This window comes from Aulostomus chinensis, chromosome 12 (assembly GCF_037954235.1).
Source record: "Aulostomus chinensis isolate RoL2024-O1b breed Wild chromosome 12, RoL_Achi_v1.0, whole genome shotgun sequence".
Taxonomy (NCBI): Eukaryota; Metazoa; Chordata; class Actinopteri; order Syngnathiformes; family Aulostomidae; genus Aulostomus; species Aulostomus chinensis.
Window position 1 is genome coordinate 8,455,286 of NC_141331.1, and position 16,423 is coordinate 8,471,708.

Sequence of the window (16,423 nt, forward strand, 5' to 3'; positions counted from 1 at the left end):
CATAAAAAAATAATAATAATGGCTATCATTCTGGCATTTAATTTGTGGGGCTGTATTAGGTCCTATGTTTTCATGTTGTCTTATTAGAGATAAGTGGTCCACTGGTGTTAAATGTGTAGCTGTAGTGCTGATAAAGCCGCTCATTTTCAATGTGGACATCGTGTCATTTTATTTAATCTTGTTGCCCTAAAGGATAAATGAGCAGGGAAATCAGGCTTTTTCCCTCTTGGTCTCTCTCATTTCCCTCCTGTCCAGCAAGAGAAGAAGTTAATCTTATGGCAGAAACATTTCTATAAATGCTGTGAGGCGTTTATATTGATTTCATAAGAGACAGATTATTAAACATCATCATGAAGAAATTAATTCTCAGGAAAATGACAGAATGCTTTTGACACAATTGTATTTCTAATTTATTTTTCTTTCCTGATATTCAAGCATTCATAAAATCCATCATACTTGACACGATTTTTCTGAAATAATTTCTTTGCTGTCATACTTAGAAATAAAGCCTCTCATCTCCTCTACATCATAAACTTTGTCACTGTAAATCCCAAATAAAAGCAGAAAGAGAGACCAGTGGTTGCTTTCTACTCCGTCAACAGCCCAACTAAACCCTTCCTAAAATAATTTCAGTGCGCTGTGTTATATATTGTGCACATGTAGTATATACACTCTGTAAGCCCTTTGCATATGTATATACTTGGAGTATTGAGCCATCTTGAATATAAGAGTGAACCCATGAAAGCTCCACACATCCAAAGCTCACATAGCTCTCCCCTCCTGTCTCTCTGTGGGATATATATGGACTATATGTCTCTTTCTTGTCTCCATTCCTCCGACTGTGCCGGGTAAATTGTGTTTGCTTTTGTAGCGACTCTGCTGTGTCTGCATCTCACTCCTGCTTTCTGTCTTTGCAGCTCAGCTACGAGAGACATTTACCACTCCTTTACATGTTTTATCATTCTCTCACAATAAGCTAATGCTCGCAACGTGTAGCCTCCTTTAATTTGCATCTATCTATATCACTTCATAAAATTCCAAGCCTTAGATGACTTACTGGTGTGTCTAACACGGGACGTTGACAAGGTTCTGGCTTCTTCTTGTGATAGAGTTGGATGAAGATTTCCTGAAGGGTTTGCTCTCAAGTTTAGAGTCAAAAGTATTCGTAGTGAAAGTCACACCAAAGTCATCTACTACCTGCACACCTTCCTGTGGCTGAGAGTAAAAAGACGCAAGCTTAAGGATGTTATGTTGATTCTTCAATTTGGGAATAGAGTAGCGCAGGAATGAGCCCTAAAACACGCAGATGAGTGAGCGTTTGTCCAACATCCTGCTCCCTCGTCTCAAAGTCTATGGGTTCACATTCTGTTCTATGACATAAAATACGTACAGAAATACCACACTTGGGAATTTTGAAACTTTTATGTGTCTTCAAAAATGCTTTCGCTAACACGTGGCTATGTGAGACTGCAGAGGTTGTCGTGGACATTAAACATCATCATGTCAATAACTAAAAAAGTGTGAAGCTAGTTGTGGTGCCGATGAAGTGGCGTGTGTGATTCGTTCATAGCTCAACGTTAGCTTTGAACTTCTAAGAATCCATGGATGCTTCAGAAATGTTTAAAACACGGTGTTGGTTTGTGAAACTTTTGTAGACGATCAAACATGTAAACCTCAGTAATAATCCACAATCCAAGGTAAACAACCCACTGGCCTTTGGTCGAGGGAAACCACAGCGATGCTAACTTCCTGGTTGGCCTGCAAAAATACATCATTCCTGTGCTACTCTCTAGAGTAAAGTGGACCCTCTTGATATAGCCCAGGTGTGATTCATACGCCACAAACGCAGAGGGTCGAAACTCATCACCTATCTGTCATACCTGCCAGTTTGTAATGATTACATGTACGAGTGGAGGGATACAAACATTTTCAATGCTTCCAGAAAGCCCAAGCCTGTTCCCAGCTCATTCCTCACCTCCGCCCTGCAGGTGCTCATCCCCAGTGTTAAGCTGGACTATAGCCATGTTCAGTCTAGGTGTGGGTCCTTGGACAGGAGGGGCTACTCAGCAGGAGGTGGAAACGTGAGTCTTGTGTCACAAAACCATTGTCTCATGTTGACTTGTGCTGTCTTGTGTTTTGTTTTGTTTTTTTTTCCCCCAGTGTTGGTCCATTTCCATCTCTTCCTTCAGTTTAATAGTTCACCGTAACATCACCGAAGCAGCAGGGTTCTCTCCCGTGGTGCTTTGTGTCCTGCGTGAAATGGTTGAACATCTCTTCTCCAGCACTTGACAAGTAGAGTGTTAGCAGCTTTCTTTTTCAGTCAGAATAGTCCAATCAATTTGCTGAGCATCTCTTTAGTTGCAGCAGTAGGTTACCGTGGCGACTGCTTTGCACATCTTTCCAACAGGTCTGAAGAAAGTGGTATCAGAAGCACTTTTGTGCTGCAAATGAAGTTTGACTTCCTGTGGCTGCAACTAACAACATCAAAATTCATGCTCGTCTATTGAAAATATGTGTTGTGGGAAAAAATTCTTAGCACCATATGACCTCATTAGATAGCAATATATACCATGATACCTGCTTCGGTCACATACTTGGTTCATTTCTTGGTCTGCACGGGAATGAGAAGTGTGATACAATCAATAATAACTTTAATTTGTGATAATTACAGTTGATTTGTCCATCTCTATTTATTCCTCTACAATTTTAAAAACACATTCAGTGATTAATACAAGCGTATTTAAAAATGTGGAAACTTAAAGCCATAAGCTGCGAGGATAAGTATGACTCGAAATCTTTGAAAACCTTTCTTTGAAATATTTGAAGACTTAAAATTCCCTTTTCAACATCTGCTTTGAGTAGACAGCTATTCACTGACCAGCACATCGGATAGCTCTGTGACAAACACATCGATGATACTTCCTTTGGTTCTTTTTTTTTTTGTGTGTGTGTGTGTGTGAGTAAGATCATTCTAAAAATTAACACAGCTTTTACAATGATGATTCTATTGAAGTGTAAACGCAGCCTTGAGAAGTAAAAAGCTACCGTTACACTGTGAACGAACTACACCACGAGCCCGAGACGCCAACGTCACCACAACTTACTTCACGCGTCTGTTTTGTCCTTGACAATTCCGCATTTTATGCTCCAGAACAAAACACTGAAACATCTTAAGCTAGTGACGTTGAGCAGTGCTGAGCAAGTTCCTGTCTGCTGCCATTTCTGCATTTGGATCCACCAGCCTTCACATCACAAAGCGTGACGGTGGGCCTCAGTTATCAGAATAGTCACCTTAAATGGTTTAGTGAGCTTGAACGCATCCAATATCCGTTTCAATAAATGAATGTCTGGTGATAGATGGATGGATAAAACGTGTGTTTTGTAAGATAATGTCATTGATGCTGGTGTTAAAAAATCAGCTGAAAATCAACTGTGTTCTTCTGTAGAAACAAAGATTCACTCTTGATCATCAAGACTTCACCAGCTCTCTCATAACTAAACCTTTAGTATCATATTATGCCACAAATGGATGTGGCTTGTATGATGCAGTGACGTCTTAGTTTCTGACAAAGCTTCAGTCCCACTCAACAAACCGAGGTATTGGATCATTTGGGCCTGTTTGTTGTGGTTTTTAGCACGATGCACTTGAGTAAACCTGTCTGGTCCTGTTCACACGTTACATCCACGGCCACATCAGTTTTTAAATGCTGAATCAGCAACTGTGTTTCCTGTGTGTAGTTTATTCTCTACAAAAAGGTATTTCTGAAAGATATGATTGCTGGAGAGAAGAGTCAACCTGCAGCACCATGTTTTCCCTCGCGGACACAAACCACACCTCACGTCCCTGGTAAATTACCAAAGGTGCACACTGAAATATATTTACAAGTAATGCATGTCATCCTTCCTCTTAAAACAACTAAAAAAACCACCAGATTCTAAGGACATTTAATCGGTGTGCCTCAGCAGGCGTGTGCCAGTGATTCATCTCAGGACGTAGCGGATCTCCTCCTGTTCATCATGCCTAATGTCTAAAGCTTTATAGCTCGGCTCTGCTTGGTGTCTCACTGGTTCCCCCCTCACATATCTTTCCTCTCCTCGGGTGTGTCACATTACCCCATACTGCTACTGCCACTTCACACTGAGCCTTCACTGTTGTAGTGCATACTGGGCAGGATTTCTCAATTTGTGAAAACATTTTTAGCACATTATTTTTTATTATAGATTGTTTGCAATTGTGGTTTGGTTGGTCCACATAGCAGAGGACTCTCGATTGTCTTCTGCTCTTAAGCGTGCAAAAATAAAATTTCACAATGCTGGAATGAACGTTTTAGACCTTGAATATGATTATGGAGGACTTTTTCATCTCTTTGTGAACTGTCAGCTTTCTTGTTTCACGTTGCATCTTGCAGGTGCAGATACAGAACAAGAAGATCGACCTGAGCCATGTGACCTCTAAGTGTGGCTCTCTAGACAACATCCATCATCGACCAGGTAACACGCAGTGTGTACAACCTCAAGGAGAATTTAACTCTCCATCTTAAATCACTCCCTTTCACAGCTGTACTTTACTCATTACTTCTTGCCCTGAGAGGTTTAGACTGTCAGAGAAGGCCTCAACATTAAAGACAGGCGTGGGATGGAAAGGTTGTTGATGCGATCGCTGACCCGGCAATAAAAACGTACAGTACGTGCTGCATCCACGCCCTCAGCTCAGATTGAGTCAGGGACCATTATGGGATGAACGAGGTAGAAAATGAGCCATTGTTGTCCATGTGAACTGGTGAATACTGGCATGTTTCCAGCTTTTAGTCCTCCTGCCTTCATCGGTTAGTTACATCAGCTGACCTGACTGAAGGACAGTGTACGCGTAGTCCGAGTTTATGATTTGAAGCACTTTGCGAGAGCATTGCAGAAAGATCATTCTGAGATCAGCGCTGATCCCCGTCAGAGGGAGCAGGGCGGAGCAAGGATCAACTGCTGCTGTGATAAAAGTGGCCCACCTCACAGACGAGGAAGGAAGAAATCCACAGGTTTGATTATTGCTCTAGATAATAACAACATTACTTTATCCATCTGAGTTTAATGTTCTTATCTCCTCCACTGTATCGGGATAGAATAAGGAAAACTGATTTTTGATTTATGAAAACATCAGCTGTTCAGATCATTATCATTTACAAAAATGGCCTTTAAATCATTACAGTATGATGTACTACATGTAGTAAAAACACTGCAGATTGCGGTGGAGCAATAGTATTGGAAGGGCCAGTGATGTTGTGCGTTCATGACAGTTTCTAGCTATGAGGAACCCTTCTTTCCCCTGTCCTTTAGGTCCTGCAGCGCCATCTGCTGGTCGCTTTCTCTCACTTTTATGTAATCCAGTATACTGTATATTTCCAGTGTACACTCATGGCGTGCTTGGCATACTGATCTATTTGTACCGGGACAGTCTACATTGATTAGCTTCAGTTTAGTTGCTAATGTTGGACAAAGTATATTTTAAAATCCCCTTTGTTGTCAATGTTTTTAAAAGACACATTTCCAAGCTCTTCTTGGATGCTCAATGGAACAAGTGGGACACTCGCCCACTCACTTGTCCCTCTTCCTCAGGGGGCGGAAACGTGCGTATCGAGAGCGTGAAGTTGGACTTCAAAGACAAAGCCCAAGCCAAGGTGGGTTCCCTGGATAATGCTCACCACACTCCAAGTGGAGGCCGGCTCCTGGTAAGTGTCAGTTCCATCCCATAGTCCTATAATCAGATACAATCTCTATCAACACACTCAACTCTGTCCTCCTTGAGTATGGGAGCACATTATTAAGGTAATATATGTACAAATGTGTCAAGTACAGTCAGTCTTTGTAATTGTTCTCCTCAATCTGCCTGTGGTTGTAGCAGGGCCAGGTATAGTATATGCCACTGTCACAATATAGACATTAACCTAAGTAACGTGCGATAGAAGATATAGATGATTTAACGTGACAGGATCTGTGAATAATCTACTTCTTCTTCCCTGTTCTTTTTTCTCTCATCTCCCGCCTCTGCCAGATCGAGAGCCACAGGCTGACGTTTCGTGACCACGCTAAGGCACGAGTAGACCACGGAGCCGATATCATCACCCAGTCACCGGGCATGTCCGGCTCAATGTCTCCCCACCGTCACCGGGACAGCCACCTGTCCTCCTCTGGCAGTCTTAACATGACGGAGTCGCCACAGTTAGCAACCCTAGCTGAGGATGTCACTGCAGCTCTGGCCAAGCAGGGTTTGTAAACATTTCTCCCTGGCTGCTCAAACTTTTTTCGCCCTCTCTAGCCACTGTGAGGCCAACCAGTTCTTCTCAGCCTCTAAGACATCTTCACTGCATTTCTCAAACACCAAGAAGGAACTCAAATTAGGAGCAACTATACTTTGGTCCTCTTTATTTCCTGTCTATTTAAAAACCCAAATATGTGCTATTTCTTCTTCATTTCACTGGCCTCTCCTCTTGAAATATGTTGCGTAGAATAGTTCAACACTGGTCCTACACAGGACTCAGTGTGCGTACCAGTGGGGGGACCAGGTACTGACTTGGCTGGTCCTTGGATGTGCGTTTTAAAGAATCTATAGCTTTTTTTTTCTCCTTTTTTTCCCCCTTTTTTACATATATGGCCATAAACTGTATGTGTAAGTAATATGGCCAGCACACCATGCAGCACGTGCTGTTCTTGCTAACGTGCATGGACGCCAGACCCCTTAACAAACCAAGCATCCTTACTGCAAGTCATTCTTGTCATCCAATATATAATATATTAAGCAAATATCTATAGAAACATGTATAAAAATACAAGTTATTTGCCATCTACGTGTCCTTAAAACATTTTACAAGGAAGTGACAATATGGCTACAAAATATACCTGTACAATTGCAGTATTGCAAAAGCTAGGTCATGTTATGACAAGCATGTATCGATTCTAATGTTAAAAGAGGCTATTTTGTAATTTAAAAAAAAAGGGATTTTAGAAAGTTATTTCCTCAATTATTGGATAAAAATTAAACAAGTTCATGTTTTGTAGTTATTAGTTGTTTACAGTGTAATGCTTGGTGACAATGTCAGACAGCTGATTTGGTGTTGCTAAAGAGGAGTCCTGTTGAAGAGCATCATTCTCTTGTACCTGCACAGTAGTTCAGTATAGTTTATATTCATAAGAACAATAATACACACAGACACTGAAATGCCCATCACAAAAAAAAAAAGTAGATAGTTCAAAAGAATATTATCTTACAGCTGCAGTAAAGTCATATGAAGAAGAAGTAGTGATTTTCCTCTGCAGGTGATGTTGCGCTCATCAGGACTGTTTCCTGTCTGAAACCGAGCCGAAGAAGCAAAAATTGCGACATGAGATTTAGCTGAAGATGCAGTTACTCTGAAATCTGTCTGTGTGTACGTTTGGTGCAGATCCCATGGATGTTTTGTTTTGCAATATGTGGGAAAAAGAACACGAAGAAAAAAAAAAAAAACTCAAAAAGCAAATAAAAAGATAATTCATGAAGAAAACGACAACTCGGACTCTGTTACATCTGTTTGGAAAAAAAAAAAAAAGTGTTTGGATGATCTAGTTTCTTTTTCAGACTCCATTTGTGGTATTTCCTTCCTCCGACCTGGTTACTGCCCTCACCTGCAACTGTTTGTTTGCTTCTGTGTTTTTTCTGCATCCCCCATCTCCGTGTGCCCACTCCTGTCCCCACCTCTCGCTCCACCCCACAGCAACTGTAAATGTATTTAAAAGGTCAAGTAGATGTACGCAGTTTTTCTCTTGTTGATATGACAACAATTACAATAATTAATGACAATAAAAAGGACAAAAATTGATACTGGTGTGCTGTCTTTTTTTTGTTGTCATTTGACAGTTTGGGGTGTATTCCTCTTCTTAGCAGTTCGCAGCTAATTAGCGTTGCTTAGCAAGAACAACAGCAACCCTGCTTTTATTTTTTTTCAAAGGTAATATTAGTAGTTGCAGCTCTAAGCTTCACTAAATGACACATTTAAGTTTTACTGTAACAATACTTAAAACATGTAGCATCTGACCAGCTAAGTATGTAAGCCATCGTCACCACTACTAGCTTTGCAACTCTTCTATTTTTGCCGCGACATTGTTGAACGTCCACATCGGATCGTGTCTTGTAGCCACTTATTAGCAAGCGACATTTAAAATGCACATTAACGCTTTGAATGAGTGAGGTATTTATGGACGCAGTTTGTCTCGTAGTCATGTAAAAATATATATATTTTATAGTAGTGTTCACTGCAGGCCTGATTACAGGCATTTAAGAGAAAACATTCAAAAATCTCACTGACTTTGAGACGAGGGAACCAGGGACCACAATGCCAACTGATTTTTTTTTTTTTTGTGTGTGTTTTACTGCGCGACTCAGGAGCCAAATAGGTCAGTCCTCTCACCCAAGTCTCAACGAGAGAGGAGATGAGCGTATTTCTATTCCCTGTCACATGCATCTAGCTAAACTAACTATGCTAACAGAGTCAGAAATTAGCAAATGAAATGGGAGTTTGTGAAAAGTTTATTGTGAAATGGCAGAGGAGAGAGTACAATAAGTTAAGACTTAGGGATGGGTTGGATGAGGAGTGGATTCGTTTTGATGGCCAGTCCTGGGCCAAACCAGTCACTTCAATGGCAGCCAGACGATCAGTGACAGGAGGGGATGGTCATCATTATTCCCCCTCCATAACTGTTCCACTGTGAAAACCAGTGATGACAAAAACCCCAATGAGAGAGAGAGGGACTTGGGTGAAGATGGAGGAAAAGTCTCCATGAAAGATTTTGGGACAGCTTCCAGAAGAGGAGGAGAAAAAAAGCACCAGTTGGACAAAAAAAAGAACAAAAAGAAAAAGGGAAATGACATTTCATAGTCCTTTGTTCCCCCTGCTTCCTTAGGTGGTTCAGGAAGCAGCGAGTGAATGTCTCGACACCATGGGGTCCGCACTTATTCCGGATTCACCACTGGAGTGGCAGAGTCCTTAAACAGACATGATGTGCTTGACAAAGGCTGCGAATGAACACCGGGGCAGCACACAGGGAAGGACAGAAGAGAAGAAGAAATATATTCAGATTGAACACTTCTACGATTCAAAAGCAGAGCTACAAACGACACAGTAAAATACTGCATTGTCACTCTATTGCTGCATTCCAGGCGACTCAGAACTGCAAACTTCAACTTCCAATAAGTATTCCAGGCGGCTCCAGGCGCACGAACAAATGTGGACGGATAAAAAGGTAAACTGATTTCTTTGTTGCAAATAGGAAAGAAGTTTTTCATAGGGCATTACTGTGTTCAGTATCGGTACATTTACACAAGTCAGTAAATGTTTTGAATTTCTTTACCTTTTCAATTTTTTGCATTTTTAATGATTTCTCTGATAACTTTGGTGCAGAGCAAGAGATTTTTCAGATATCGTTTCCTGTTTCCAGACAGCTAACCACATCAGCCACATGTTTGACATCAGTGTTCATGCAGAATATGTTTTACTATGTGATTGTATGCTAATAAAACACAGGCACATAGACATGAAAATTACTTTTGGTTGTTGGTGCACTATTAACCATGTGTTTTTCACTTTTGTTGATGTCCAAAAAATTGATTTTTTTATGAAGTCGGGTCATAATTTTTTTCCCTGATTCTCCAAGCTGTTCTAGTGTATCATTCCAAGAACAGGAACAGCAAAAGTCAAAGCTCCGAGTAGTCTGAAATGCAGCAGATTAAACTGGAATTCTGGATTTAGAGCAGGGGCTGCCATAGAGAGTGATAAAATTATTACTTTTTTTCATTTGAATAAGTGACGATTCCTAAACTGATCATGAGGCAGAGACATGTACTAGATGGCTGAAGTTACCTGCTCTTTGAAAACACAGTGTACGTGTCAGGGGAGCATCGTACTCAGACACGTGTGTCAAAGAAAGGTGGTGGTATTCAGCTATGTCTAAATGATATCTAATTAAGAGGTACTGGCATATTGGTACCATTTTGCATCATGACAACACAATGTGTGTTTGCATTTGGTGTGCGGCCCAACATTACGATCAGTTTTGCTCCTCAAAAAGCTTGAAACTGATTTAGAGGATCAAACTTGCGTTGAGATCTTGTACTTTTTAAGGGCCTGAATTGAAACAGAATGATGTACTAGCTTGTGTATCACTGTATTTTTGTGTCTCACCCTCGTAGTTGACACAGCCATTCTCGTCCTCCTGTCCCTGCATGAGAGCATCAATCTCAGCCTCAGTCATCTTCTCTCCTGTAGGGGGAGACAGAGGACAACAAATATTAATAACGCACGCGCGCACACAAACACACATATACACACACACACACACACACACACACACACACACACACACACACACGGCTACATATGCAGCCACAGCAGGACTAGGCATTACTCACCCAGTGTGGACAGGACAATACGCAGCTCAGCACCCATCACTGTGCCGTTACCCTCCTTGTCGAACACACGCAGACCCTCAACGTAGTCCTCGTACCCTGCCTTGTTTGGGCTGTTGATGATGGCCTGAAGCATGGGCAGGAAACCCTCAAACTCTACTCTCTTGTTGGCCATGTCTGCAGCAAATAACTGTCAGCATCAGACACCTCACAGAGAGAATCGTTGCCAGGTCATACGACATGCTAATGAACCCTTATCCTACAGAAAATGCAACTGAATGACGGAGTGAGCGGGTGTATCTCTCACCATCAGCGGAGGGGTTTCCCAGCAGTTTGCTGACCTCCTTGTTGGTGGGGTTCTGTCCCAGAGCGCGCATGATGTCAGCGATCTGGTTGTAAGCCACCTTGTTGTCGCCCACCCTGTCAAACAGACCGAAGGCCTCTCTGTAGTCTGCAGGGAGGGAGGAGAGGCAGTGAGTTAAACTGCAACTGCACATGTAACACCACCATTTTTGTACATCATATTACTGTCATGTCCCAAGGAAATGGAACTTTAGGAACTTTCAGTACTAATCAATTTATCAATTAATTTTAGAAAAAAATTAAGCACTAATAAAAAAAAAAAAAATCTATCACACCCTTGCCCTGTGACCCCATGTGTGTATTTAGCGTGTAAATGGAGAGTTGCTAGTAACCAGCAGAGGGCACTATTACACCAGATAGAATACGCCACGCTCGGTTGTTTTGTAAAAAAAAAATGATGGCAAAAGGCATAAAAAGTTGCGGGACTCATCCGTTACTGACTGATATTCTGATATTATAATGTTATTGTGATATTTGGCTCATACTTTAGATCATCTGGGCCATCGCAGTGAAAACTGTTAGGAGCAATTTAAGACTTCTCCCTCTGAAATGTACCTCTACAAATATTTACCTAAATTTGAATCAAACTGAAATATTTGACGTGCTCCTCCCAGTCAAAGTTTATATGTGATTAATTCAGATTTATTAAAAATATGTAATCCATAAGATTCAAATGTAAAATTCTTAATAAATAACCCGAATGTATTATTTATCCACTAATGGTGACATTTGTTGTTGCAGTGTGTAAGAGTTTTGACTTTAGTTTTTATTTCCTTTTTTTACATTTTAGTGAGACCACTGTTCATTTTTATGTTATTTATCAACAATAGGATTAAATGTATTTATGTTACATGTCAGGTTTGTGATGTGTTGAGTCCCAGCGCGTTGGCCTTTTTTTTTTTTTTTTAAGTGCTTCAAACGTTCTTTACGTAGAAAAATACATGTTTTACTTCATCTTTACTATTTCTCAGTTTCATTTGTTGTATGCTCGACTACATCTGCGTAACTTGTCATGTGATTTGAAGCTGCTGGTGTGAGAAGTTACACTCCACAGGTCACTGGGATCAGACAGAAATGTGTAGATGGTACAATCACACTTCAAAGTCTCCTGATGATACATGTCTGGATTATTATGTTGATAGATTAAGAATGGATTCTGCTTTTAGTTGTGTTTATTTCGTGAAGGCCAGCAGGTAGAAGCAGACAAACCGAGGCGGGAAAGTCGAACCAGATCAAATCATTGTGATATTATTGGCTGAATGGACTCGTCCCTCTCAGCTGTCCCTCACGGGGACGACGGATGGCTAAAGGCTCTTTTAAAAGACCACCTTGGAATTGATAAACATAGCTGAGAATATGAGCTCCCCTCCTTTTAAAGGCAAGGCACTGTACTGGGTGTGTGTGTGTATTTGTATGTGTTTGTGTGTGTGTGTGTGTGTGTGTGTCAGAGAGAGAGGGAGGAGTGTAAAAGTAGGGAATGCTGACTGCAGCATAAAAAAAGTGGCCAGCCAGATGACAGGTCTGGTCAAGTGATGTCCACTCACGAGTCATCGGGGAGCTGCGGGACTTTCCTTCGACTAATCACTGCAAACATTGGAGTTCAATTTGACCATGAATGCACCACAGCTCATCACGTGCCGCTGACGGACGGCCAATACTACGCGAGCGGGACGCTTTGATTAGCCGAACTGATTAATGATGCAATCAAAGAAGTTTGTGTTTGTATTCTCACTTTTCACGTTGACATGAAACTGGCCTTCTGTGGGTGAACAGTTAGTACAATCAACTACTTATTTTTGAGGAAGTTGTCTTAAATGAGAAATCCAGGTTTATTTTTCTGTTACTTTATCCAGCAATGAGGAAAAACTGCTGAAACACACCAGTCACTTGTTGAATGATACAGATTTTACTGGCCGGTTGAGCAGAATCAGATTTCACGAGGCGTCTTGTATTTCCGTGGAATGTCAAAACAAAAAAAAATGACCGAAGTAACCATCTGTCAGGAACGCTCTCAGACCCACAACCAAGTCTCATGCTGCAGGTTTTTTATTAAACAGAGGTGACAGTTCTCTACTTTTTAATTTGAGGCCATTCGTTAAGTTTCTATGGCAACAGTTGTTGTTTTTTTAATAGCATCTTATTTTTAAGTGTTATGTGACTGCAAAGGTAAAAATCATCTTTATTTACCTTCAATCTGGTCTGCGCTGAATTCCACCTGAAAGCCATCAGAAAGCAACAATGTTAGTTTTGCATAAATCAGTAGAAAAACAAGACACATGTCTGAATAAGTTGTTCAAGCCTAACCCTGACTGTGTTTACTCAGAAGGCGGACGATCAGACATTAATCTGGACTTAATTGATCAGGTCTAAACTAGGATTTAATTTGTCGCTTTGCCAAAATTAGCTTCACATGATGGCACCCGATCTGTGGAGGTCCATCTTTAGCTCCATTAACATGTCCTCATTTGGTGTCACCCTGCAATGCCATCACACAGCGGTCACCACTCTGTTAGTCCAATCCAGGATGAGGGGGCGTGGTTTAGAGCCGGTGAGCTCTCCATGGTTCTGGTTATTCACCTCTGAGAAGCTCAGCAGCTGCTCTCACTTCCTTAGAAAAAAATCAGCCATTTGCAGATTGACCATATTTATGTGTAAATTTGGATTTTTTCAAATCCTTGGTCAGTTCATTCAAGGTGAGTGGTATTAAACAAATATTTCAAATTTACTGACCTTTGACCTCCACCACTATTTTTGTTCATGCAGAGTAGCAGGCTAGTGAAGTAGCAACGCCTGTCCTGTGTCATCCTCCTGCTTACTTTACGTCAAATGTATGAATGAATAGAAAATATAAACCTTTGCACTGGGGTCCCCTGAGAGACCAGTCTACATACTGGGAACCACTACAGAGATTCTGTCATGCAGCTCTTTGTGGAACAAGACAAGCCAAATCCCAGCTCCCCCTGGGCAGCAGTCATTCTCTCCCCAATCCTCCCCACAGCGGACCACATCATGCGTTCACGGTCATTCTACCTTGATGGCGGACAGGTCAACAGCGGGAGCTTTAGGAGCAGGGGCGGGCTCGGGTGCCGGTGCTGGTGCAGGTTCGGCTTTCTTGGCAGGTGCAGGGTCGGCCTTCTTGACGGGAGCCTTAGGGTCCTTCTTAGGTGCCATTTTAGCTGATAGTAGAGTGTTTCCCGGGACGGGTGACAACACAAGGAGTGTAGCAGAGTGGAGGGGACTCGGAGCAAGAAATCACCGTCTGGGCGTATATATGAGGCTATTTTTCCTCCTGGAGCCCGTCAAGGCTGTGCTCGTGTGAGGATTGGATGGCGCGTCGAAGGGGTGTGTGTATGTGTGCGGGTCCTCTCTAAACATGGCTTATAGGGCTGCGTTCCAGAAAGTGTTTTCTTACGCGCTATATCTATGATCAAAAACGAAAACATTGCAAAGGTCACGTACGGCCATGTGATTTCCTGTGAACCTCAAGTAAACAATTCCGCTTTTACGCACGGCGTTACGCACCAACTACGGTGCGGTGACGTCTTTTAGCTTGCTGCTTCTTAAAATTAACTGTCATGTATTTCGGCATGTAGGATATATCTTTGTTTATGGTTTAACACCATGCGTTTTAAATCCTTTGGTTCAATTATCGTCTGAACTGTTTTCAGCGATTACGTCATACCGTCATGATTGAAAGAGCCGATGCAACGTGTCATTGTTCAGTCTGATCAACATCAGCCTCTCTCATGTTGAAATTTACTTTTAAAATATAAAATGAATCACTGGAAAGGAGGGACGTGATTCCAAGAAAAAGAAAAAAAGATCCCGGTAGGTATCAGTCCTTTGAGGTCAGGACATCCGACCTGTAAACTAGGCCTGGAATCCTGCTGGAAGAAAATAAATCTCCACTTGGTTGGCTTTATATCTTGATGACACTGGTTTTATCTTGTACTGTCCTTACATCACTGTCCTGGACTCGTTGGGGCTCCATCATCACACACTTCAGGTTCCTGCATGGCGCCACACACCCCTGTTGATTTATAAACCCCAATGAGCCCCTATCAGACAGGAGATGTTGGCTTATTTGTGTTTGATGTGAAGGTGCAAGGAACAGGGCATATTTGGAGAAATGTTTTTTTGCGCGGTTTGCACATCTAACATGTTGCTTTCATGAATCAAAAAAATATAAATATGTGCAAAAGTTTAAAGAGTAAATTTTTAGGCTAAGTTCATTCATTGAAAAGTTTCACCAGCCAAGGATATGCAGCTAATTATCGGATAGTCAGTGTTTAGTCAAGCTAAAGGTGGAATTTTCAGCCCTGAATATTTTTTATTTCTAGTAATTGGCAAAGTTCAGTCACTGGCTCCATGTGGCGCGGTCCTGCCTCTCCAAGGGAGGATGTGACATCAGAACTCAGGGAAATGGAGATCTATCAGAGCTCTCAGCTGCCAATGCCAGTAACCCAGACAAGGCAAATTCTGTCTCCTTAATTCTTGTCTATAACTGTCTCTGAGTACTCGCGTGTAGCCCTGCCCCCACCACCATGACAGGGACTGGTGACGAAGGAACTGCATAAAGCCTTCCCCCAACCCATGCACACACACACACACACACACACTGACCCCATCTCCATGAGGGCAAGCCAGAGAGAGCCTCAGTCCCTCAGCTGTCATCTAGGCTCACCCCCGGCACCCTACTGCACCTTCTCAGATTCTGGCTTCTCTTTGCCTCCTCCCCCTATAGAAACTCTGCCCCAGTCCTTGCACCTGTGCCACAGTCCATTCTGAGCTCCTCTATAGAATCTTAATGGATTCCCTGCTGTGGTAAAGCTGGGCTTTATTGAGAAGTGATGGCAGGTCTGCCTGTGAGGAAAAATGTGGGGACTTCTCATCACATTTAAGTAAGTTTCAGGGATTTTACGTTCTTACAAAGCAATCCACTGCACAGCACGTCAACAAATGATCAGAGAATAATTTTACGGAAGAATTCTAAGTAAGCAATGCAAAGTGTGTTTCTTTTGCATCAGCAGCTAAAAAAAAGGTTTCTAATATGTTTCGGCACATTGTTGAGTCAGGAAACCTGAATTTCAGTTTCCAATTAATCGCTTCCTCCCTGAGGAGCAGAGCAGAGGTGAGAGGTCAAATCTTTTCAACTGTAGAGGTCACCGTCGAGTCACACCCCACCTGAAGATCCATTTCAACAACCACATTTGATGACCACCTCAGCTTGATGACAGGATTGTGAAAGAGGAAGCCGGAATTCTAATTAAGGTCAATGGGTTCCCATTCTTTGTTGGTTTGTTCTGGAGTTCTGTGCTGTTCATGCACACCTGGGCTTCCAAAGACGTAAGTGAATTGCTTCAGATGTCAATTAATCCCAAACAAAGGTGTGAGGAAGAGTGAGGCATTACTCTGTTGTTGTTACAGTCTGTTGCAGATGTTGACGCAGGGGTGTGGCCGCTGCATATTTCTGGATACAGACCACAAACCAAGGGTAATTAAGCTCCTGATAGAAAATAATATTTTAATGGTACCGACAAAAAGCTTTTCCATTTTCAGTATTGTTAGCATTCGCTGGACCTGTGCGCGCACACTGGGCATGGAATCAAAGAGCAAATATAGTACCTCCACCCA

At 41.9% G+C, this 16,423-nt stretch overlaps 2 protein-coding genes across 6 annotated transcripts in view; one reads left to right on the forward strand and one right to left on the reverse strand.

Moving 5' to 3' along the window:
• The window catches only part of map2 (microtubule-associated protein 2), an 80,127-nt gene extending 72,298 nt beyond the window's left edge, over nucleotides 1-7,829 (forward strand). For all 5 annotated transcript variants that reach the window (XM_086219919.1, XM_086219920.1, XM_086219921.1 and 2 more), the window contains 4 exons: nucleotides 1,989-2,081; nucleotides 4,410-4,491; nucleotides 5,608-5,720; nucleotides 6,044-7,829. In XM_086219919.1, coding sequence (XP_086076045.1) covers nucleotides 1,989-2,081; nucleotides 4,410-4,491; nucleotides 5,608-5,720; nucleotides 6,044-6,265 — 510 coding nt within the window. In that variant the 3' untranslated portion in view covers nucleotides 6,266-7,829. The remainder of the gene's footprint in view (nucleotides 1-1,988; nucleotides 2,082-4,409; nucleotides 4,492-5,607; nucleotides 5,721-6,043) is intronic.
• A 710-nt stretch (nucleotides 7,830-8,539) lies between these two features.
• On the reverse strand, nucleotides 8,540-14,099 carry myl1 (myosin, light chain 1, alkali; skeletal, fast). The gene is made up of 6 exons (XM_086221176.1): nucleotides 13,820-14,099; nucleotides 12,977-13,004; nucleotides 10,734-10,877; nucleotides 10,430-10,603; nucleotides 10,203-10,280; nucleotides 8,540-9,037 (listed from the first exon to the last, which is right to left on the reverse strand). The coding sequence occupies exons 1-6, from the start codon at nucleotides 13,958-13,960 to the stop codon at nucleotides 9,009-9,011; spliced, it is 594 nt and encodes a 197-aa protein (XP_086077302.1). The 5' UTR covers nucleotides 13,961-14,099; the 3' UTR covers nucleotides 8,540-9,008.
• Nucleotides 14,100-16,423: the final 2,324 nt, after the last annotated feature.